The sequence below is a fragment of the Choloepus didactylus genome, chromosome 6 (genome assembly GCF_015220235.1).
Source record: "Choloepus didactylus isolate mChoDid1 chromosome 6, mChoDid1.pri, whole genome shotgun sequence".
Classification (NCBI taxonomy): Eukaryota; Metazoa; Chordata; class Mammalia; order Pilosa; family Megalonychidae; genus Choloepus; species Choloepus didactylus.
The window spans coordinates 47,374,506-47,399,712 of NC_051312.1; the positions used below are offsets into that span (position 1 = coordinate 47,374,506).

Sequence of the window (25,207 nt, forward strand, 5' to 3'; positions counted from 1 at the left end):
CTGCTGCTGGCCTGGGAGGTGGACCCAGCCAAACAAACACACCCCATCCCTTGAGGTGCTGTCTATCCATGTTTTTGTCCACATCCTCTCCACATACTATGGGGCCCCCTATATGGCCTGTCACAACCCAAAACCATGGTCCCAGGCATCCTCTGGCCTCTCTCTAGTTTCTTGCATAGAGGAGAAACCTGTTCTGTCTCACCTACTCGGCTATCTTCCTGGAAGTACTGGTCCATAAACACTTATGATTGTTATTTCTTCTTGGTGAATTGTCTCTTTTATTAATATATAGTGTTCTTCCTTGTCTCTTATGACTTCTTTGCATTTAAAGTCTATTTTGTCTGATACTAGTTTAGTTAACCGTAGCTTCCTTTTGGTTACCACTTGCATGGAATATCTTTTCCATCCATTCACTTTCAACCTATTTTATCTGTGGGTCTAAATGATTTTCTTGTAAACAGCAAATAAATGGATCAGATTTTTTATCCATTCTACTAAGCTATATCTTTTAATTGGCAAGTTTACTCCATTAACACTCAAAGTTATTACTGTAAAGCAGTTCTTGATTCAGTCATCTTATCTTTTGGTTTTTATGTGTCAGATCTATTTTTTCTTCATCTCTTTTTATCATTTAGATTACCTTACTAATATTCTTCAATTCTGTACCCTCTTCCAGACCTCTCTTTCCTGTCTTTTTTTTTTTTTTTTTTTTTTTTTCAGCCTACAGATCTCCCTACATCTTGCTGGGCAGGTGTTGTTAACAGAGTCTCTCAGCATTTGTTTATCTGGGAAAATTTTAAACTCTCCCTCATTTTTGAAGGACAGCTTTGCTGGATAATGATTTCTTGGTGGACAGTTTTTCTCTTTCATAACTTTTAATATATCCTCTCACTGCCTTCTCACTTCCATGGTGCCCTGTGAGTAGTCAGCACTTAGTTTTATGTGGCTTCCCTTGTATGTGGTGAACACTTTTCTCTTGCTGCTTTCAGGACTCTCTCCTTCTCTTCAGCATTTGACAGTCTGATTAGTATGTGTCCTGAGGTGGGTCTGTTTGCATTTACTCTATTTGGAGATCATTGGGCTTCTTTGATTTTCATGTTTATGTCTTTTATAAGGGTTAGGAAGTTTTCCCTGATTATCTCATCAGATAATCCTCCTAGCCCTTTACTTTTCTCTTCTCCTTCTGGGACACCAATGATTCTTATATTTGTGGACTTCATGTTGTCAATTATTTCCCTGAGATCCAATTTAAGATTTTCCATCTTCTTAGCCATTTTTTTCTTTTATGCATTCAAATTCAGTTGTTCTGTCCTCTAGTTGGCTTATTCTTTCTTCTGCCTCTTCAAATCTGTTGTGTATCACTAGTATTTTTTTAATTTGATCTACCATGTCTTTCATTTCTGTAAGGTCTGCTCTTTTTCTATTTATTATTTCAAATTCTTCTTTATCCTCTTCTAGTGTCATCTTGATATCCTTTATGTCTTTAACCAATTTACTGAAGTTATTTAGGAGATTTGTTTGAACATCTTTTATTAATTGTTCCAAATTCTGCATCTCCTCTGGTTGTTTTATTTGGTCATTTAGCTTGGCCATATCTTCTTGCTTCTTCATGTGTTTTTTGATTTTTTGTTTTCTTTGCATTTAATTATCTTGATAAGGTTATTATGAAAGTTAATTTCCCTTGCTTGTCTAAGGTTTTGTTATTTCTTCAGTTTGCATTGAAGGTCTCTTTTGGGTCTTGGTATGTTAGTAATTCCCAGCCAAATCAAGGCTGGGGCCTAAAACACAGTGGGTATAGCCCTTTTTGGAAGGCTATTAGAGGCTGGGCAGAAAAGCAATTTGCCAGACTGCACTCTTCTGGTCTTTCCAGCAGATGGCACTCTTGGGCCACCTCTTCCCCACAGTCTTGCTTCCTCCTGACTGTGGCAGCCCACTAGGAACCTGGCCAGATGACAATCTAGTCAAGGTCTCAAGCCTCCATGACTGCTGGAAGCCACTGTCTCTGTAGTTGTTGTCAGGCACTGTGCACCTCAGCTGAGACCCTTCTTCTGGGCACGGTGGAGCTGGTGATTCCCAGGCTTCTGTGTGGAAAGACCTTGGGCTGCAGGACTGAGAGGTTCAACTTCCCCAGCCCATAGCTAGCCTAGGAGTGCCCTGCTTTTAGCGGGCCTGCTAGACAGACTGGTGTGCACCTCTGGGCTTAGGGATAGAGGAGGGGTTCCTCATGCAGCAATGCAGCTCCCTCTTTTGCACCCTGTTGTCTGCTAATGCACACTGTGGGTGCTCCAGGAGATAGCATGGGGCCAACTGTCAGATTGGCACTGCTCTGTGTCTCTCTCTCCCCCTGAGGGGAGGGCTCCCCAGTCTCCCCCAAACCAGATGCCTACAGGAGTCTGCCTCAGGGATGGGGGTAGGCATTGGGAACCACAGCAAAATCTCTGTGTGTTTATAAAATGAGTCTGCTGGCTTCTTGGTTCCCATGCAGGAACTCCAGGCTGCAGGACTGAGAGGGTTGGCCTTGCCAGCTGGCCACCGAGTTGGGAGTGTGCTGCTCCCCAGCTGTCTGATCTGGCCGGCATGCAGAGGTGGGCTCAAGGTGTGATCTCAACTGAGCACACTCACTTCAACCTCTGGTCGTAGCTTCTCCAGTTTTTTAACCAGGTCCTGTTGGAAGGTTTTTGATGAATTATTCAATCTCTTTACTAATAATTGGTTTGTTGAGATCTTCCATTTATTTTTTGGGTCAATGTATGTAGTTTGTGTGTTTCTGAGAATTCCCTTAAATACCTGGGACCAAAAAAAAACAACTTCCAGTCTTTTCGCATGTGCTCTCCATGTGTTTTGGGACGTATCTCCAATGCTCAGCCTGGCAGCTTCCCCCCTCCCCAACTCTTCCTTAGCCTTCACTTCTTGCTTGTAGCAAGTCTGAAGATTATACACAGGTAAGAATTTAGGGCCTTCTATGCTCTTTTCTGAGCATGCACCCAGCATTGGGCATGCACATGGCCTTTTAAAGTCTCAAGACTATGTGAGAGCTTTTTAAAGCCATTATTCCCCAAAGAATCTCATTTTCAGCCTTTCCTCCCAAGCTTTTTGGTTTGTCTATAATTTGCACCAACTGTTACCCCTTGCCCTAAGTGACAGTGGCTAATATAGTTGTCTTTAGTTGTTATCAACAAGCCATCCCTGTGTAGCTGCCTAGGCCTTGGACAAATTCCAAGTTAAGTGAAATAAAGGGAAGCCTTTTGAGCTTGTCATTCAGGGAGCCACTAGACAGTTCAAAAGAAATAACCACATTCTCTGAGGATAATATTCTTTCTGCTTCCTCCAGTAGTAAGAACCCATACTGGAAGCGGGCTGTCATCCTCAAGACCAGTGTTGAGCTGGGAAAAGGAGGGGTGAAGCCAGAGTAAATTGAAACACAGTAAAACTGTCTTACCAAGATTTGGCTATTCCTTTCTCTTTTTTAAATGCAGTTTTACTGGAATATATTCACATGCATAGAGTCATCCAAAGTGTTCAACAGCTGTTCACAGTATCATCATATAGTTGTACATTCATCACCACAATCAATTTTTGAAAATTTTTGAAAATTTTTGTTACACCAAAAAATAAAAGTAAAAATAAGAATAAAAATAAAAGTATAAAAGAACACCCAAAACATCCCATATCCTCCCTCCCTGCCTATTATTCATTTACTTTTTGTCCCCATTTTTCTACTTATCTGTCCATGCACTGGATAAAGGGAGTATGAGCCATAAGTTTTTCACAATCACATGGTCACATTGTATAAACTATATAGTTATACACTGTCTTCAGGAATCTAAGATACTGGATTGCAGTTCAACAGTTTCAGATATTTCCTTCCAGCTATTCTAATAAACTGAAAACTAAAATGGGATATCTAATATAATGCATAAAAGTTACGTCTAGAATGACCTCTCAACTCCATTTGATATCTCTCAGCCACTGAAACTGTATTTTGTTTCATTTCTCTTCCTCCTTTTGGTTCAGAAGGTTTTCTCAATCCTGCAATGCTGGGTCTAGCCTTAGTCCATGTTGCTAGGGAGACCTATATTCCTCAGAGTCCTGTTCCACGTATGGGGGAAGGCAGCAAGTCCACCTGCTGAGTTGGCTTAGAGAGGCCCCATCTGAGCAACCAAGAAGGTTCTCTGGGGGTGACTCTCAGGCACAATTATAAGTAGGCTTAGCCTCTCCTTTTCAGTAACAAACTTAATAAGGATAATCCTTAAGATCGAGGGCTCGGCCTACTGAACTTTTAAAACACAGTCAATATCATCTTCTACCCTTTAGTCTCGTCTACCCCAGACTCAAGCAAGTCCATTTTGTTCGTATCTCCAGTCAAAGTCTGATCTCCTTTTCAGCCTCTATCAGTTGCTTCATGGGACGGTGCTGACACTCACAACTGCCAAACTCTGGCTCCAAATTCCAGGTACAGACAGACACCTAAAGCTCCAGGGACAGTCCAGGTCACAAACAAACAGCTCAGCATCTCAGAATTTAGAAATAGCCCTTACAACTTAGAATAGATGTGACTTTTGTAAGAGCTTACAATCTAAAAACCTTTACAATAAGTCTTCCCCTGATAACCCATGATCCCATATTCAATCCTCAGAGTTTGCACATTATTGTAAGTCCATATTAATGAGGCATTATAGAGTTGGTCTTTTCATTTCTGGTTTATTTCAGTCAATGTACTGTCCTCAAGATCCATTCACCTAGTTGCATGCCTCACAACTTCATTCCTTCTTGTCACTGCTCAATATTCTCTTCTATGTATATGCCACAGTTTACCAGTATGTTTATCAGCTGCTGTACTCTTAGGCCACTTCCATCCATTGCAAATTGTGAATACTGCTGCCATAAACACCAGTGTGCAAATGTCCACTCGTGTCCTCTCTCTCAATTCCTCCAAGTATACAACCAGTAAGAGGATTGCAGGAACATATGGCAACCCCATACTTAGCTTCCTGTGGAAACACGATGATGCCCTCCAGATGGGCTGCACCATTCTACTTCCCTACCAACAGTGAATAGGTACATCTCTCTCTCCATGTTTTCTCCAACATTTGTATCCCTCTGTTTAGTTTTTACACAGTTTTATTCACACATCATACAATCCATGCTAAGTCAAAAATCAGTGATTCCTGGTTTAATCACATAGTTATGCATTTTCCACCACAATCTATATGAAGACATTTCCATTTCTGCTGCAAAGAGAGGGGAAGAGGAGAAAAAAAGTGAGGAATAAAAAAATAAAAGATAGAAGAAAAATAAAATAAGTTGAAGAGGTCACGTAACAACACCACCACCAAGAACCCCATACCCCTCCCTTGTATCCCCTCTTATAGACATTTAGCTTTGGTGTATTGCATCTGTTACAACTAATGGAAGCATATTACAATGTTAGTGTTAACTATAAACTCTAGTTTGCATTGATTGTACTTTTCCCCTATACCATCCAATTTTCAACACCTTGCAATGTTGACATTTATTTGTTCTCTCTCATGTAAAAACATTCTTATATTAGTACATTTAATCGCCATCATTGACCACTCTAAGTGTCACTAAGTTATATAGTCTCAGTCTTTATCTTCTTTCTTTCCTTCTGGTGTCATGCATGCCCCTAGCCTTCCAAACCTCTTTCTCCTGTCTTTTTCTATCTGCTTTTTGTGTTACCTTTAGTATTTCTTATAGAGCAGGTTTCTTGTTCACAAACTCTCTCAATGTCTGTTTGTCTGAAAGTATTTTAAACTTTCCCTCATTTTTGAAGGACAGTTTTGCTGAAGATAGAATTCTTGGCTGGCAGTTTTTGTCTTCCAGTATCTTAAATATATCATCCCACTGCCTTCTTGCCTCCATGGTCTCTACTGAGAAATCTGCACATAGTCTTATTGAGCTTCCATTGTATGTGATGATCACTTTTCTCTTGCTGCTTTTAGAATTCTCGCTTCATCTTTGACATTTGATAATCTGACTATTAAGAGTCTTGGAGTAGGTCTATTCGGATCTGTTCTTTTTGGGGTATGTTGCACTTCTTGGATCTGTAATTTTGCCTTTCATAAGAGATGGGAAATTTTCAGTGATCATTTCCTCCATTATTGTTTCTTCGCCCTTTCCCTTTTCTCCTTTTGGGACACTCATGGCATGTATTGTCCCGGCCCGCGGGACGATCAACGGAAGCTCCAAGTCCTGCGAAGGAAGAATGGTATGGGACAAGAGACACGAAGAACGACAGCAAGACAGGTTTCTGATCAAGCTGCAAAATTTTATTGAAGAGGCAGGGTATATATACTCTAAGGGTGGAGGGAGTGGCTAGTAAGGATGGGTGGCGATCTAGGATTGGCTGCTGCTGTTGCTAGGGTGGAAGGCAGATGTAGGGGGATTGGCGGTTGCTGTTGCTGGGGGTCTGGGATTGGTAGTAGCTGTTGCTGGGGTGGATGGCCAATGGGCGGCTACTGTTTAGGTGCGAACTAGCTACTGCTTAGGCGGGAACTACTGTTACTTCCTTGAAGAAGGCTAATTATAGCTTAGGCTGTTCTTGCATCAGCCCTGGCGGCCATGTTGCATGTTACCGGTATCGCTGAAGGTGAATATTATATATGCTACCTTAATTGTCCCCAACAATGTATATTCATGCACTTCATGTTGTCATTTAATTCTCTGAGATGCTGCTCATATTTTTCCATTCTTTTCCCTATCTGTTCTTTTTCATGTAGGATTTCAGATGTACTATCCTCTAGTTCATGAATCCTTTCTTCTGCCTCTTCAAATCTGCTGATATATGTCTACATTGTGTTTTTCATCTCTTCTGTTGTGCCTGTCATTCTCATAAGTTCTGCCATTTGTTTTTTCAAGCTTATGAATTATTCTTTATGGTCACCCATTGTCTTCTTTGTACCCATCATCTCTTTTGCCACATTTTCCTTCAACTCATTGATGTCATTAAGAAGATTTGTTTGAACGTCTTTAATTGTTTCAGCTCCTGTATTTCATTTAAAGTGTTAAGTTTGTTCCTTTGACTGGGCCATATCTTCGTTTTTCCTAATGTGACTCATAATTTTTTGTTGTTTAAGCATCTGGTTTCCTTGATTACCCCAATCATATTTTCCCAGACCAGATGGGGCCAGGTCTCAGGAGGAGGGTGTAATCAGTATGAAATTTCCCTGAGGATGAGCCCCAGCAGATTGTCAGACTTTCCTGTGAGGCCTCTAAATTCTGTGCTTTTCCTATCCTGCCCAGCAGGTAGTGTTTGTCAGCCCACAGTTCCCTGCTGGTGTAAAGAGGTGTGGTGCCTTTAATTCTCAGCACAGACTGTCCCTGCTCAGGATGAGGGCGGTCAGAAGACAAGCTTAAGCTATTTCTGCCTCCGCCCAAGGCCCAGGGGTCTGAATTCTCTCAATGAGGGCAGACACTTGAGCTGGGCCCTACCTCCGCTTTTCTTAGGGGAGATATGCCCTTTAGGGAATTATCTCCTATACTTGACTTCTTCTTTTGTCTCTCTGATTATCATAACTTCACCCTTGCCTGGGTCAGCGCTGACAATTGAAAATGCCTGAGGCTTTCTCTAATGAGCTACTTAGAATGAGAGAAAAAAAAAAAAAAAGGAAAGAAATCCCTTTTTCATAGCCAGTCCCCAGCTTCCCAGTTTCTCTAGTCAAGAGCCAGAGTTGGCATCTGGTTCTATGGGCCCCTTTTCTTGGAACACATATTCGGAGCTCAGCCATCTCCAAAAGCCTCTGTTTTTATTTATTTATTTATTTATTCCATTAGCCCCCCTTCTCTCTGCCGGGAGAGCCCTCAGCATTCCTTTCCTGCTTGCTCTGGGTTTATATGTGCTCATAGCTTGTATTCAGCAGTTCAGATTTGTTAATTAAAATCACAGTTGGAGCTTGGTTAAGTTATCGTCCCTTGCTCCCTGCAGAGACTGCTGCTTATTTCCACAGGGAAGTGTTCCAACTCAGACTGCTGTTTCAGTGGGGGAGGGGCACCACCTTTGCAGTTTTGGTTTCTTTACTTACAGTTCTATGCTGTGGTATCAGTACTTTCACCCATTCCAGACTGGTGTATGATGTGTGTCCAGTCATGAATGTTCCCCAAACAGTTGTTCCAGACTATTTACTAGTTGTTCCTGGTTATTTACTAGTTGCTCTGTTTCTTTCTTAATTAAGCATTTGCCTCATTGCTGTAAACTTTTGATCAGTTTCCAGGGTTTCAATAAAAGTGTTCTGTCCATTTTTGCCAGTTTATTTGCTGCTTTTGTGGGATGGACTTTTGGATTTTCCTCCTCCACCATTTCCAATGATGTCATTCCCATTTGGTTCTTCTTTATAGCGTCTATTTCTTGCTGAGTTTTCCTAATGTTTTAGTTGTTTCAAGAGATTCTGTAATTGATTTGGAAGCATTTTTTATGATTGCCACTTTATGATTCTTGCCAGATAATCCCTACACCTGATTCATCTTGTTATTGACATCAGTTGATTGTCTTTTCTCCTTCAAGTGATTAGCAATTTTTGATGGCATCCTGGACATTTTGTCCAGTTATATTAGGAGACTGTGGGTCTTATTTAGATGTTTTATTTAGAAAGCAGTCTCCCTATTTAGGTTTAGCACACAGGTTCTGGCCTGCTTTTGTGAGGCATGATTCCAAAGACAATTTAATTTTCAGAGCCTTTGTGGGGCTATTTTTGTCTGCTTGATATATCTGCTGGGGCTCCCACTGGTCCATGCTGGTTCTGTCTGTGGGGACAGAAGGAATTTCCCCACCATGGGCCACCTGTTGCCTCTAGGTGGCAAAGAGAGTGTTTTAGTTTCCTAGGCTTTTCAAAGCAGATACCATGAAATGAGTTGGCTTACAATGATGGGAAATTATTAGCTTATGTTATTGAGACTGTGGAAATGTCCAAATCATGGCAATTCTTTCTTCCCCAAAACTGGCTGCCAGCAGTCCTTGGCTCCTCCGTCACATGGCAAGGCACATGGTGGCATCTGCTGGTCTCTCCCTTCTTTTCCAGTTTCATTACTTTCAACTTCTTGCTTCCATGGCTTTCTCTGTTTGTCTGAATTCCATTCTCTTATAAAGGATTCCAGTAATAGGATTAACACCCATCCTGAATAAGGTGGGACACACCTTAACTGAAGTAACCTCATCAAAGGTCTTACTTACAATGGGTCCACACCTAAAGGAATGGATTAGATTTAAGAACATGTTTTTTATACAGCTGCAAACCACCACAGGGAATCTTTGGCCCAAAAAATGCTTCATAGGCCAGACCATTTGTTCTGGCACCCCTTACTGATGCCAGCTGGCTTCCCTGTGTCTCTAGGTAAGTGAGAGGAATCCCAGTCTCTCGAAGACAATGAGGATTCCCAAACTAGGGTTTGTTGTGGTGGCATCCCTCTTGAAAATTTTGCCCAGCTGCCAGCTTTCTCTAGGTAGGGAATTGGAGTCTCAGGCCCAGCAAAGAAATAATTTATTTCTTTTGTGCACTTGTTATTAGTGGGATTTCTGGTTAATCCCCCTGCTGCTGCTGCTGGGTTCTCTTGGTATTCAGAATTCCTGTAGGCAGAACCATTCAGTCCAGGGGTGAAGTGAGCCTACCTGGACTTCCCTCTCTTGCTAAGTTGGGGGATGGAGAACACTGGGTCTGGGCAACCCTGGGCCCGGGTTGCCTTCTTTTGTTTGCTGGAGGATCATAAGGCACCCTGCTGCTATGTTGTTCCTCCAGTCTGGGGTCCTTAACCAGTTCACCCTCCTGCTTTTACCTTCAGGGTTCTCCTCTGATTGCCTTTTACATTATTTCCAGGTTTATGGTTTTACTAAGAAGGGAAGAATAGGAAAAAATGCGTCTAATGCCCCATGTCCAGACTGGAAGTTCTACAACATATATTTAAAAATAATCTATCTCCAAATAATACTATAATCACACAATACATTTTGTTTGCTTTAAAACATCTGGTAATCTTTAGAGCAGATAAGATTTTAGTTTTTGTTTTTCATTCCATTTCTGACACTTCTTTTCTTTTTGTAGATCCAAGTTTTTGACCTATATCTTATTCCTTCTGCCTCAAGAGCTTTTTTTTTTTAAACGTTTCCTATAGCATAGGTCTAGTGGTAGTGAGTTTCCTGAGTTTTTGTTTGTATGAGAAAATCACTTCCAAAGGATATTTTCACTGGCTGTAGTATCCTGAGTTTAAAATATTTTCTTTCAGCCCTGTAAGGATGCCGCTCTGTGTACGTAGAGTAATGCTCCCTCCCTCCCTAAGATGTGCATGTCTGTGGTTACACTCTGTGCAGCAGAGGCTTCAGTTTCCTCTCATGATACCTTATGTTTATGGTGTGGGCTAATTTAGGAGGACTTTTCTAAATGACTGTTTCCCATTTGGCTTTGGCCCTCCCGACTTGACTTTGGGTCTTCCCTTTGAGTTGCTTCTCAGCTTCTTTTTGGGAACTTCCCAGCTGTATCCCCTTGTTATTTTTACCTGATGTTTGTTAGTGGTGGTGGTGGTGGCAGGAGGGAGAAGAGGGACATTCCCTGATGTTCTTATTAAGTCTCAGTCTTAGGTCAGCCTGGGTCTTGGGGTGAAGTGTTCACAGGTGGCCTGGATCCTCCTTCATATTCGATGCTGGTCCTAGCGGGTATTCCTGTCCCTCCACCATTGGTAGGGCTGTTTTCCTTTTGTTGTTGCTTTCCTGTTCTCCTTCTCCTTCTGCAGTGGGTTTCCACAAGTACTTTCAGGTTATAGTTTTTGTTGCCCCGTAGATTAAGTCTTTGGTTCATTAGGGGAGATAAGTGAGAAAATCTAGGCAGAGTTTCAGTAGTGGCTTTTAGTCCTCTTTTCCAGCTGTAGAGGGTTTCTACTAGGATCCTTACTTTCCCCCTGTAGATTAAGGCATTTTTTCTGTAGGAGAAATAAGGAAGATGACTTGTGGCTGCTGTTCTCTGCCCCAGCCTGTATCATAAGGGAGAGTTTTCTCAGAATTCTTCCCAACCTTCCCTGTGGGCACCTCGTGGGTTCCCTGGAAGAAAAGCCGGCCGAAGGATACTAAGTCTGTCTCCCCAGTGGAATTCATGTACTTAAGTAGCCCACACTCTGCCTTTAGCAATTTATTAAGGATTTCTTATCAGCATATATGTCACTCGTGGCTTATGCCCCAGCTGAACAGGCTCAGGTTCTGTTTCTCCAGGCAGTCACCTTTCTCTATCTAGATTTGGGTTACATGTTTGATCTGTGACCTCAGTTCTCCAATGGGTTTGTCGATGAATTTGCATTTTATGCAGCTTTTGTTGTAATGGTGGTAGGATGCTCTTCCTACCTCTCTAGAAAGGGCTGAAATGGGGAGTTCTAAAGTCCTAGTTTTATAGCATTTCTTGTTTTTCTTTTTAACTTAGGAAGCAGAAACTCAATATGAAGAGCAGATTAGTAAAATTATTCTGGAGACACAAGAACTTAAATGGCAAAAAGTGAGTATTTTTTTCTCAGATTAGCATTTAGAGCATTTATTTAAAAATATATTCTAATCCTTATTGGGAAGTTAATTTTTTAATTGCCTAAACATATTCAGCAGTAATATATTATTTTAAACAAAGCCACAGGAAATTCCAGCTAAAACTGTTAACCTTGGACTTCCAGAAAACTGAGTATAGAGTCCAAGCTTTCAATATAACACTGAGGATAACTCTGAAAACTGTTATGAACCATTTCACATCTGAGAACATAGTGTGTGTTATGAGGGAGTGAGAATATTTTTTAAGAAGTGAGCTAGCCCATTGTCCCAGGCTGTTGATGTATACTGTAACCAAATATATTATTTTTGAAAAGTATCAGCTCTGATTCTCTCTGCAGGCTTCTCTGTATTGAAGCAGTTATGATAGTGGTTCTCATACCTTTTCACCAAGCTTAACTATGATGTTCCCTCTCCTCCCCATTTGGTAATATTGGAACAGGAACTAGAAATTGAGGGTAACATGATAAAACCAGGATTCTAGTGATAGAGGATAGACTAAACTAGAAATTATTGTAATTTTGAGGACAGACCCACCAGTTATGTGAAATATGGAAGTACATACAGGGACTGATTATATGAGGGACATGTCTGAAACATGTGTGTGAAGAGAAAGGACAGGAATACTAAGTGTAAACTTAAGTTCAAAACACGTACCAAAATAGGAAGTCATATCTTAGTTTGGGTAAAGAGAGTCAAGAGTGTAAAATTATCAGAATCCCTAAATTAATCAGTAACTTTAATACAATCCAATTTAAAATACCAAGAAGATATTTGGGATATCCTGATGCAAAGGTTTATATAGAAATAAACATATAGGAGTAGCTGGGTAATTTTTGAAAAAGAAGAGGATAAAATACCACACTCAATTTTTAAATAAAGATCTTAAATAAACTATACTAATTAAAATACGTTGAAATGTACGTGAATATATAGGTACTCAGTGGAACATAATAGAGTCCAGAAATAGATCCAAGTAAGGTAATTTAGTGAATGATAAAGGTGGCATTTTAAATCAGTGGAGAAAAGTAGAGTATTCAAGAAATGGTACTAAAACTATTGGGTCTCCAATCTGAAGAAAATGCCAGATTTAAACCTTACCTTTACAAACATGTAGAAAAACAGAAACTTTCATACATTCTTATTGGCATTGTAAATTAGAAGTGCCTTGTTGAGCTCCCCAAAATATCACCAGGTAACCTGTTACAAAGCAAAACTTTATAGTTTATTAGAACTCATTGTGGTAAGTGAGAATTACACCTTGACAGAGTCTTAGCAGTGTCTCAAAAGGGGCAAGTCAGAAGTGGGATATTTATAGGGTTATGGAGTCTAGACTCAAATGGCTTAAGCAGACATTTTAAGGCTAGGGATTGGGAAAATTTTGTGACATAATAGTTTGGAATTGGTAAACATAGTAACATGATTTTGAAGCTAGTTTTGAGAGTAAGCTGTTTTTTTGATAAATCAACTGTTTGCCCTAGTTACCAGACTATTGTCTAGATAAATTTTTTTGCAGCAATTGCCTGAAGCAAACAGTGATATGATTTATTGGTTTTTTACAGTCTTATCTTTCCCGGGCAAAGGTTTCCTGGAACAAAACTGTCATCTTGACACACATAGTCTCAGTTCTTAGTGCTAATAGATCTGTTATATTGATGTAGATGTTGCAGTTTTCAGTTCCCCTTTGTGGTCATTCTTCACCAGAGCTGGACGATAGACCATTATTATATGAGGATGTGATGAATCAAGAACTATCTTCAGGGTGTTTTTTTTTTCACTTTTATTTTTTATTCTTGTTCTGGTTCTTTCTGATGTAAGGAAAATGTTCAGAGACAGATTGTGGTGATGAACACATAACTATGTTATCATACTGTGGACAGTGGATTATATATCATGGATGATTGTATGGTGTGTGAATGTATTTCAATAAAACTGAATTTAATAAAAAAAAAAAAAGAAATTAACAAAAAAAAAAAAAAAAAAAAAAAAAAGAACGATCTTCATGAAGAGCCAGGATAGCATATTAGGTTGTTTCTGGTGATGGTTGTTTCAGATGATGTGTGTGTGTGTGTGTGTGTGTGTGTGTGTGTGTGTGTGTGTGTGTGTGTGTTTTCCCTGTTCTTTTGTTGGATCATTGATTGGAGGGTGGCTGTGCAACAGCATTTAAGGCTCTGGAAATCACATATTGGAATTCAGCAATACGAAAAAACTAAGAAAAAAGGATTATTATCAGACTTTGTAGTCCAATTCTAAGACAGCAGCCAAGAATACCCAAATTAAACCTAGAGAACAAATGCCATCCCCAAATCACAAATGAATTTCAGCCAGTTTTTTGGATTCATATCATAGAATGGCCAAGAGCAGGGAACAATGTTAAGGATAAGGACCTTGGAATTATCATAATTAAAAAAACAGTGTTTACTGGTTTAAAGTTCTAGATTGTTAATAAAGAGGAAAGAAAATATCTAGGAAAATAAAAAATGCAAGCATGTAAATTAAAGCATGGCAATCTGTGGTTCTGATTATCTAGATTAGGGGTCAGCAACCTTTCTCTATAAAAAGATAGTAAATATTTTTGCCTTTGTGGGCCATTTGGTCTGTCACAACCACACAACTTTGCTTTTGCAGTATGAAAACAGCCTTAGTCAGTACTTAAATGAATAAGTGTGGCTGTGTTCCAAGAAAGCTTATTTCTGGGCCCCAAAATTTGAATTTCATGCAATTTTTTAGGCACCACAAAATAGTCTTCTTTTAATTGTTTTTAGCCATTAAAAAATGTAAAACCCACTCTTAGCTCATGGGCATGTGAAAACAGGCAGTAGGCCAGATTTGGTCTGTGGGCCATAATTTGCTGAGCTCTGCTCTAGATAGGTATTTGGTAGATGCTGTCTACATCATGTAGTTCTTCATCTTGGGTGGCTCTGTCTCCTCCTGAAGAGTGTCTGTTTCTGAAGTTTTCTTAAGACTCCTTAATTTTAAATCTCCTGATGGAATGGAATCCAGATATTGGTGAGTGAAACCTTGTGTCTGTTCAGCTAGGAGACACGTATCCAAGAATCTGTGTCCTGGAGTTTAACTACTGTACTAGTGGTCAAAAGTACCTTACAGGATCATTTCCAGTGTGATTCAAGGTGCTTTTTTTCCTCTGGTGTCATTTCCAGAAGACACTACTGTCTCAGGGTTTTAGGTCATGTAGAGGAAAAGCAACTTATATCTGTTGGTGATAAGACTAAAAAGCATATTGCATGAGTTCCTTGGAGTAGTTTTCCATGTTTGTGTGAAGTAAGGAAGTGTCCAAAATCAAAGGAGAAATATCCAACTTCATAGGGCAATCTCTAACAAGTTTATATGGTGAAAGCCAGTCAGTTTAGGAGAGTGTGGACTTCATTGCCTTGAGAATTAGAGGTAACCTTCTTGGCCATGGAATTCAAGAATGTCAATCTAATATGCCATTAGCTCTCTCTGCTTTTCCTCAAGATTGAGGATGACTGGGGCAATGACTTTCCTATGTAAATGACAAGGCTTTGCAAAGTTCTCTAATAACAGTTTCAGTAAAATAAGTGCCTCTGTCACTGGAATTCCTCAAATTGGAGACACAAAATCAAGTAACTTTTTTTTAATTTTCAGAACCATAGCTTTCTGGCAAGAGTAAGGTTCAGTCCATCCTTAGAAGAAGCAAGCAATGATCAGAACACATTCAGAACCCAAAGGGACCCTGAGGCTTGTGTTTACAAGGATTACAATTTTACCAGGATTGCGCTGGTAGACAGATAAGATGTGCACCTGAGACATCCTTAGCAGTCTTAGTAAAATTTCCCCACCAATGCTAATTGACTATATTGTTCAATTTGCCCTTGCTCTGATCGGTAATTTCATGTAAAAGTTTTGCAATGTTCCTTTCAGGTTCTCTGGTGCCACCAGGTGTCTATCATGAAAGTACCAGACATTATCTTCTTATAATTTATAACCGTATTTTGCCCATGCATTCTTTTCAGACTCTGGAGCCAATCATGGACATTTTAAAATAGCTTTTAAAAAACCTCTCCAAATATTTAACTTTATGGAGTATGCTGAGGGCTAGGAGCTGACTGAAGGCTGCGTGTCTATCATAAAGATCAGCTAGGACATTTCCTCTAGCCTTTATTTTATCCCTTTTAGAGTGGCTTTATGGTAGTGACTCCATAGGGAATATTTGAACACAGAAAAACTGCTGACCATTTTAAATTGGGATTCCTACTGAAGTCAGAAACCCTCATTGTTTCCAAATCCTCACAGTATTCCAAAATCATGGACTAGTCCAAAGGCCTTCCTGCTACGAGTGTATATATTAACTCTCTTATCTCTTGACCACTGGCAATCTCTGCTGAGTGTAATGAATTCTGTCATCTGGGCTGATTTTTATTTCTGGTAAGGAGTCATATTTTAGGGATCAGTTGAAACTGTTACAGCATATCCTACCTGATCTTTTCCCATTTCAATTTCGTAAAATGACCTATCTACAACAAAATTAAATCTAGATTTTCTGGGGGAGTTTCTAATAAATCTGTTGAGGCATAGGCAGAACTTAGACAAAGGCTGGACCATCATGTGTTTCCCTCTTTTGATTAATGGAAAAAAATAGCAGGCTTTAAAGTATTATAGCACTGAACGGAATGCATGGAGAATGACTTTAGTTTTCTAGGCTGCTGTGACAAATATCACACAATGGGTTGGCTTACAAAATGGGAATTTATTGACTCACAGTTTTAAGGTTAGGAGAAGTCCAGAATCAAGATGTTGGCAAGACAATGCTTTCTCCCCACAGTCTGTAATGTTCTGGTGCTGTCTATTAGTGATCCTTGGGGATATCTTTTCCTTTCTCTTCTGGGTTTCTTCAACTTCTGGCTTCTGGCTCCTCCCCTTGGGTTTCTCTGACTGTCTGAATTTTTTCTTCTTAGAAAGGATTCCAATTATCTGAATTAAGGCCCAACCTGGTTCATTTGGGCCCCACTTTCACTAAAAATAATATCTTCAGGAGATCCTTTTTTACAATGGGTTCATACCCACAGGAATGTGGATCAAGATTAGGAACATGCCTAAATTAGGGTACATATTCCAACCCACCACAGGGAGAAAATAATAAAAGTTCATAGGAGGTGACTGTGCTTGCTGAGAATAAGTTTTCAGTAAGCAACAAGGACTGCACAGTATGAGGAACCATCAAGTTTAAATAAGATCCTTAGACTGAGTCAGTAGTGACTATTGCCCTTAGATAAGGAATAGGCTTTTACCACTGGATCTAAGGGAAGCCTGTAGTAAACAGTCGGACTCTGATGTTTCCAGTGGTATTCAGTTGGAACATCAAAGTCTTTCTACATCACTCAGGTACAAATAGGTAGAAAGCTTTATGATAATTAGGAACACCCAGAGTGGAAGACTTTTTAAATGGCAAAATTCCTGTTCATGTTTATATTTCCAAAGAAGAGGTTCAGTTGTTGAGGACTTGTTAAATAGAGGTGTGGTGACTTCAGAGAAGTTGGAAACCCAATATCTGTAGAAGCCAGTGAAACCCAGAAAACTTTTAAATGTCTCATAGTATCCAGCCTTGGAAAGTATTGAATGGCTTGTAATTCATCAGAAGAATAGATTTACCCCTTTGGATAAGTCATATCCTAGATAATGTACTATCTTCTGACAAAATTCTAAACTTTCTTTGGAATTTTCATGTCTTTTCTGGGTAAGTCAATAAATGGAGTCAGTCATCTCCACAAATTGTGTAAGTATAGAATCACCGGGAAATTTATGTTCCTTAAGGTTCCTCAGTAAACCCCTGAGGCATAACTGTCTAGGTAAATTAACTTTCCCAGGAAAAGACAAACCAGTATTAACTATCTTGATCTAAAAGGATACTACTGAAAGCAGAACACATATCGATAAGTGTAAAATATATAGCCTCAGGTGGCACTGAAGATAAAATAATACTTGGTCTCAGTACTACAGGCAGATGGGGGAATGATCATTTTATTTATGGCCTTATAGTCTTGAACAAATATTTATATTCACCACTGGACTTATTGGCTGGGGGACCATGGTGTTTAAAAAGTTGTATAAGGCATGAATTATCCCATCTCTATTAGTCTTTTGAATTATTGTCTTTAGTTCTTTAGCTTCCGGTTTTAGGGGATATGCCATAAACTTGGGTAAAGATTTAGATGGATTGATCTGAACCTTGCTGCTAATATAAGTAAAACTCTTTGCCCATGAAGAGTACCATTTCATGGAGATATTCAGTTTGGTTTGTTTCATACATAAAGGTACCAGTAAGCTAATGTCCAAATTAGCAATGATATGATTATGAATAGGAAAGTCCTCTGGGATCTTAAAAAACAAACCAACCAACCACAAAACATCAAGGGAGAATTTTTTAATGCAATTTTATTGAGATATAGTCCAGTGCCAGATAATCGTCTGAAGTGTACAGTTGATGGTTCATGGTATCATCATATAGTTGTGCATTCATCACCACAATAAATTTTTGAACATTTTCATTACTCCGAACAAAAAATAAAAGATTAAAAATAAAAAAGAGCACCCAAAACATCCCATATCCCTTATCCCCCCTCCTTTATTTATTTATTTATTTGTTTGTTTGTTTGTTTATTTATTTATTTATTGTCTTTATTTTCTTACCTATCTGCCCATGCACTAGATAAAGGGAATGTCAGTTGCAGGGTTTTCACAATTAACACAGTTCACACCATAAAAGCTATATAGTTATACAGTCATCTTTAAGAATCAAGGCTACTGGGTTGTAGTTCAACAGTTTCAGGTATTTCCTTCTAGCTCTTCTAATACACTAAAAACTGAAAAGGGATATTTATATAATGCATAAGAATAACCTCCAGAGTGATCTCTCAACTCTATTTGAAATCTTTCAGCCACTGAAACTTTATTTTGTTTCATTTCTCTTCCCCCTTTTGGTCCAAGAAGGCTTTCTCAATCCCATGATGCCAGGGTCAGGCTCATGCCTGGGAATCATGTCCCACATTGCTGGGGAGATTTACACTCCTGGGGAGTCATGTCCCACATAGCGGAGAGGGCAGTGAGTTTACCTGCAGAGTTGGCTTAGAGAGAGGGACCACATCTGAGCAACAAAAGAGTTTAAGAGAGGATTTAATTGTATATCTCTATTTACATTTTAGATTCCTATCTATTAAGTTAATGAGAGTGGCAACATAAAGGATAAAATAATATTCCACAGTTAAGGAGCCAAGAGTGATATGTATAGGCTATAATAGGGGGAGTACCTGTGGATTATTAGAGATACCCACCATCTGAGTAGTTCATTGACTTTGTGGGAGGGAGAGGTCGTGTATGATGGCAGGGTTTATGGTATCAGAGTTTTCTTTTAGCATTTAGAGATATGGAGGCAAATAGAATGTTTGAAAGTGATTGCTACTTTTAGACCTATTTTTTTTAATGATGAGAATTATTAACTTTGATAAAAACAGAATGAAAAATTTAAAGTCATCTTGAATCCAAAGGACAGAATATATAGCTTCCACCAAAAAAGGGGGAGGGAAGAAAGAAAAGAATGGACTTATATATATGGATTTTTTTTAAAAAAAGGCAAAAATGGACTATGCTAATTTTCATGTTCTTAAAAATTACTGCAGTGAATTTAAAGAAATATATGTTGCTATGTGAGCATTTGTGCTTAGATAATAAAATTGGTTTCAGAGATAGTTTTAGAAGCCTTTAAGACTGTAGCGTGCTTGTATACTAAGACTTAATTTTAATAACTGTTAGTCAGAAGATATTTTCTTGAAGAAAGCTTTGGAGCAAGCCATGTCCAGAGTTTAAAAATGAAAAAAGCAATGTGTTTTTATCATGAAGAAGCAAGTAGAAGCAAAATTATTCTATGCTCATTTTGTGACAGTTAAAAGATCATAAAATTGGTTTAAAGTTTCATTTCAAGAGCATACAATAATCTATGGAATAAATATGTTTATCTTTTATATTTATGTTGTATTTTATATTAGAACCCAGTTAAAATTTTAAATGAAAGAATTATTAGAATTTATGTTTTAACTTTTCATAATTTTTAAAATAGGAAACTCTACAGAATCAAAAGGAAACATTAGCAAAGCAACACAAAGAAGCAACGGCAGTTTTTAAAAAGCAGGTAACTTCATAAGGATAGACAAACACTACAGTTTTAAATCTTGTGTTTTCTCCCTTTCACATGAATACTGTAAGATGGTCCTCATACTTACTGAAGACAAATAAGGAGAAAAGGGTATTATTGTTGGAAATGAATACAAAGTTATTTTGAATTAAGATTGAAAATGAAGATTTGCAGGGTAGTAGAACTTGTTAGTTAAGAAGGGAAATTGGGAATACTTTTTCTTGGAGATGGAGATGTATTTTCATCAGTCCCAAATAATTTAGGTCAGTGGGATATGTATGTCCTTGTTTTCTCTCCCCACAGTCCCTTATCCTCTCTTTGTTAGAGTATACTAGGACTTTCTCCACATTACCCAAGTCAAAATTTTAACACTGATGAAAGGCTGAGATGCAAGTAGGGAGATGTAAAGGTTGGGGGGAGATGTTTATCACACATTGAAGTCTCCATAAATACCAACCCTTAGCAAACTAGTAGAAAAAATAGTAAGAAAAAAATAAAGAAAAATATTAAAGAGTTGAATAAACAACACTTTCAGTTACATTGAATTCTGTAGCTCTTTTTGACTGCCTCAGATTTCTCTTCAGTCCCTAGGTAGAAAATAATAGTTAAAGAAAATGTGTTCATGGAAAATATCCTCTGGAAGCTTTTTTACTGTGTTTATCCCACTATCACTGTTGTTTCTTCCTTTTTCGTTCCCTCTTCTTAGCCCTCATCTCTGTATGAGCATGTGTGTTTAGAAAGAGAGAGATATTTAAAAAAACAGACCTATATAAGTTAAATCATTAGTGAGGTAAGGTTATTTTTAATTCACATTTAAGTATAAATTTGTTTATACATATGGTAAGCTTTCTTCATTTTATCTGAGATTGGCCTAACCAAAATTATGGGAGTTTTAATTGAAGGGTAGGGAAGCAGAAGCCAATTGTGTAGCATTAGTATTGTCTAGGAAAGAGCGGTCTGTGTCTTTGTTATCACTTGGGGATTGGGGGCAAAATAAGGATACTCAGATATTTGGAGGGCAGAGGAGAAAGTGCTTTTGAATTTTTTTTTTTTTTTAAGAAGGAGTTACTGAATGTAAGTGAGGAGTATGAAAAAGGTGATGGGAGAGTTCCAAAGAAAAATTTCATTTCTTAACAATTTTGCCTTAATAGCCTGTGCTGCTTGGAATACTTCATTATTTTCCTTTGGCATGGTTACTTTCATTTTTCTATTTTATAATGTCATTATTTGTTTATTAGACTTCCACATGTATTTCAAAATTTTCAGAGCATAAATACTATAAATGACACTGATTTCATAAAATTATTCCTTCAGAAAATCATAATTGTTTTTATTTAGGAATAGATGGCAAAATATTCAGACATTTAAGATAATGAAACTTCTAAAGAGGAAAACTAAACTTTAAAGCATGATTGATACTTTGAATCAGCATGATTAAAATTGTTCATTCACTTTGTATAACTTTAATATCTTTTATGTATTTATTAGTTTATTTTCTAAACGTAAAAGTAGTATATTCACATCATATTAAGTTCAAATGATATAGGCATGTAAAAAATTTTATAATCTCTCTGACCAGCATAAGTCATGGTTAACAGTTTACTTACCTATTTTTAAAATTGTTTATCAGTTGCAAATGAAGATGTGTGCCTTGGAAGAAGAAAAGGTATTTATATTTTAAAAATAATTGAAAGCATAGGTAACTGCATTTAATATCAATTGTTCATTACAATGGACAGGAGTATTAATTATCAACTGATGGAGAATATTGATCACTTAGAATCTTATCAAAAAGGGACCCAAGGGAATCATGTTACCTGACCTCTGCCTTTTTCCTACTGAGAATACTGATGCTTAGTAAGATTAAATGACTTGCCAAATGTCCCACTTTGAAGTAGTTAAGATGGGACTTAAACGCAGATTTCTTTAGTTCCCTAGTTAGTGCTCTTTCCACTCTGCTACAATGTTTCTATTAACTATAATATACTTTTAGTGCTTTTCAATGTAATTACCTTCTTCAAAAATCATTGAAATATTTGTACCTGGGTACATACCAGCTGGCAAAGAGGACACAACTCTGAACAAACCTGAATTATCTGGCACTAAATATTTTCTCTAGCTATTTAATTGTTAATACATTTTTAATTATATTAATTAATATTCTGTTTAGAATATTAATAACTTATAGTGTATTATTTTTAGCAAAAGACCTTCTTTTAAAAATTCTCCCATATCCTTATATTCATAAGATAAATATACTTGCATCTTACTATTTGGGATCTATTTATTCTAGCTGCATGAATTAAAATAATTAGTCTCTGTAAGTTATCTGGTAGGAGTGCTCTACTGATAAAATGATTTGTTGTTATAACATGTTTTTCCATTTCATGATAGAGCCCTTATTGTAATTTTATGACATTTTGAAGTCATTAGAAATGTAATTTGTAGTGCAAATACAAGTTTGAACCATGAAGTATTTGGTTCAAAATAGAGATTTTGGTTCTTGAGCTCTTCTGTTTTCCCCTTTTATAATATCATTTATATTAGAGAATACTGAAATCTATCTTTCTACTTAAAGGGAAAATATCAACTTGCTACAGAAATAAAAGAAAAAGAGATAGAAGGATTGAAGGAAACATTAAAAGCATTACAGGTAAAGTTATCAGTAACACTATTAAATATATAAGTTAACAAAGCACGGCTGACAAAATTCAGTTTTTGGTTAATGAAATATCATATATTATGGAATTTAATACTTTTTTTCCTGAATATCTTGGAGTTCAAATTAGGGTTTTTGCTTCATCATCTTTGATTTTAAAAGAACTATTAAAGCAGCTGTCATTATTTTTCACAGTAATATGATGAAATAGATAAATATTGTTTTTTAAATACTCTATATAGGAGAAAAACAAGCTAGGCAAATTTATTATAACTGACTTATCCAAGATCTTTAAAAACTGTGTTTATTTGCTGGGAGCATAAAGACTAAGAAAACATCACCCTTGCTGTCAAATTGTTCATAGTCTCACAGAGATTACAGAGGCATACAACTGATAATGATTCATTCAATATATATTTATTTATGGCCTACCGTGTCACAAGCACTGTTCTCAGTACTGGGGATACAGCAGAGCATATAAAAGACAAAAGTCTCTGCCCTTATGGAGCTTACATTCTAGTGGGGAAGACAAGCCATAAAATGGGTAACAAGTTAAAAAAAAAGAAAACAAAATTGTGGGAGAAGAAGATATTCACATGATCTCAAAGTATTACCCAATAGATAACATAATATTAATTACAAAGAGAAAATTATTTTTTATGGTGGAGGAGGAACTGACAGTCACTACCTTAATCAAGTCATCAAATCTAGCAGAGTTAATAGTTGGACAACCTTTCCATGGGTCCACTGTTATTATATTATAAGAGGCACATAATTTCATCTATGTATTTTTTTGTCACAATTATTAACCCAAATCTAATCATGAAGAAAGAGTGAGACAAAAATCATAATATGGGACATTTTATAAGACAATTGGTCTGGAGTATTAAAAAAAATTGAATGTCATGAAAAAAATGAGAGGCGGGGGAACTGTTCTGGATTAAAAGAAGCTAAAGAGATAATAACTACCAAGTGCAATGCACGAACTTTACTGGATCGTGAGTCAGAGGGAAAAAAAACAGCCATAAAAAAATTGGGAGGACAATGGGGAATTTTGAATATGAATGTGTATTAGATTATATTATTAATTTATAGCCATTATTTTCCTGATTTGAGAGATTAAGCTGTTTTTATTTTGGATTTCTTTTTTTACTTTGATTTAATAATGTAAAGAAAAGTAAATTAAGTAAAATTAAGTAAATAATGATAAAGAATTAATAATAAATTAAGTAAATTAAATCAGTGAGTTCCAAGAAGAATGCTTTCAAGAAAAAGAGAAAATCTTTATTCTTAGAAAATGCATGCCTCAGATAGAATGAATAAGAAGCTGGAAGATATTAATGATATAGTAAAGAATCCTGTTTCTTGTTTCAACATAAGAAGTAGAAAGTGACTAGAAACTCCAGGGAAAAAGATAACTGTACAAGAAATATATAAAACAAATTAAAATTTGGTTTAATTCTGAGCAAATTGATGGAGTATAAGAAAAGAGAATACATTTGGTCTTGACTCTAGTAAAAGCATCCTTCAAATGGTGTGTTGGATCTATAGAGAAGGAAATGGAGTAATAGCACCCTGTTGGGCTCTGTGTTAAATAATATCTATATTGTTTGTAATAATGTAAACACTGTTGGCTTCCAATTTTTAGAATTAACCTAGGTTTCAGTTTCCTTGGCTGCTCAAGCAAATACCATGCAATGGATTGGCTTAAACAATGGGAATTTATTGGCTCATGGTTTTGATTTTGAGGCTAGAAGTCCAAAGCAAGGCCTCATCACGACGACACTTTCTTCTCGAAGACTTGTGTTCCAGGGCAGGCTGCCAGCAATCCTTGTACCTTGGGTCCTCTGTCACATAGCGGTGCACATGCAGCCTCTCCTGGTCTTTCCCTTCTCTTCCGGGTTCCACTGACTTTCAGCTTCTGGCTGCTCCCTCTGTGGCTTTCTCTCTGTCTGGATTTCGGTCTGCTTATAAAGGACTCCATGATAGGATTAAGACCCATCTTGACTGAGTTGGGCCACACCTTAACTGAAGTAACCTCATCAAAAGGTCCTGCTTACAATGGGTTCACACCCACAGGAATGGATTAAGTTTAAGAACATGTTTTTCTGGGGTATGTAGCTCCACATCACCAAACCTATAAACAAAACAAGAAAGACATAATTATGGTTACAGAAAAATATTTAAATATTATTCACCTTGTCAATACAAAAGTAAAGGTATTGTGAGAAGTTGATGGTATTATCAAGCAATATTCTTTTTTTTTTTTTTTAATCTTCATTTTATTGAGATATATTCACATACCACACAGTCATACAAAACAAATCGTACTTTCGATTGTTTACAGTACCATTACATAGTGGTACATTCATCACCCAAATCAATCCCTGGCACCTTCATTAGCACACACACAAAAATAACAAGAATAATAATTAGAGTGAAAAAGAGCAATTGGAGTAAAAAAGAACACTGGGTACCTTTGTCTGTTTGTTTCCTTCCCCTATTTTTCTACTCATCCATCCATAAACTAGACAAAGTGGAGTGTGGTCCTTATGGCTTTCCCAATCCCATTGTCACCCCTCATAAGCTACATTTTTATACAACTGTCTTTGAGATTCATGGGTTCTGGGTTGTAGTTTGATAGTTTCAGGTATCCACCACCAGCTACCCCAATTCTTTAGAACCTAAAAAGGGTTGTCTAAAGTGTGCATAAGAGTGCCCACCAGAGTGACCTCTCGGCTCCTTTTGGAATCTCTCTGCCACTGAAGCTTATTTCATTTCCTTTCACATCCCCCTTTTGGTCAAGAAGATGTTCTCCGTCCCACGATGCCAGGTCTACATTCCTCCCCGGGAG

At 37.6% G+C, this 25,207-nt stretch overlaps 1 protein-coding gene across 1 annotated transcript in view; it reads left to right on the forward strand.

The window, feature by feature from the left end:
* Window positions 1-25,207, forward strand: part of CCDC73 (coiled-coil domain containing 73) — a 250,565-nt gene that overhangs the window by 111,586 nt on the left and 113,772 nt on the right. The window contains exons 4-7 of the mRNA XM_037838965.1: window positions 11,415-11,486; window positions 19,620-19,691; window positions 21,325-21,360; window positions 22,273-22,347. Of these exons, the coding sequence (XP_037694893.1) occupies window positions 11,415-11,486; window positions 19,620-19,691; window positions 21,325-21,360; window positions 22,273-22,347 (255 nt within the window). The remainder of the gene's footprint in view (window positions 1-11,414; window positions 11,487-19,619; window positions 19,692-21,324; window positions 21,361-22,272; window positions 22,348-25,207) is intronic.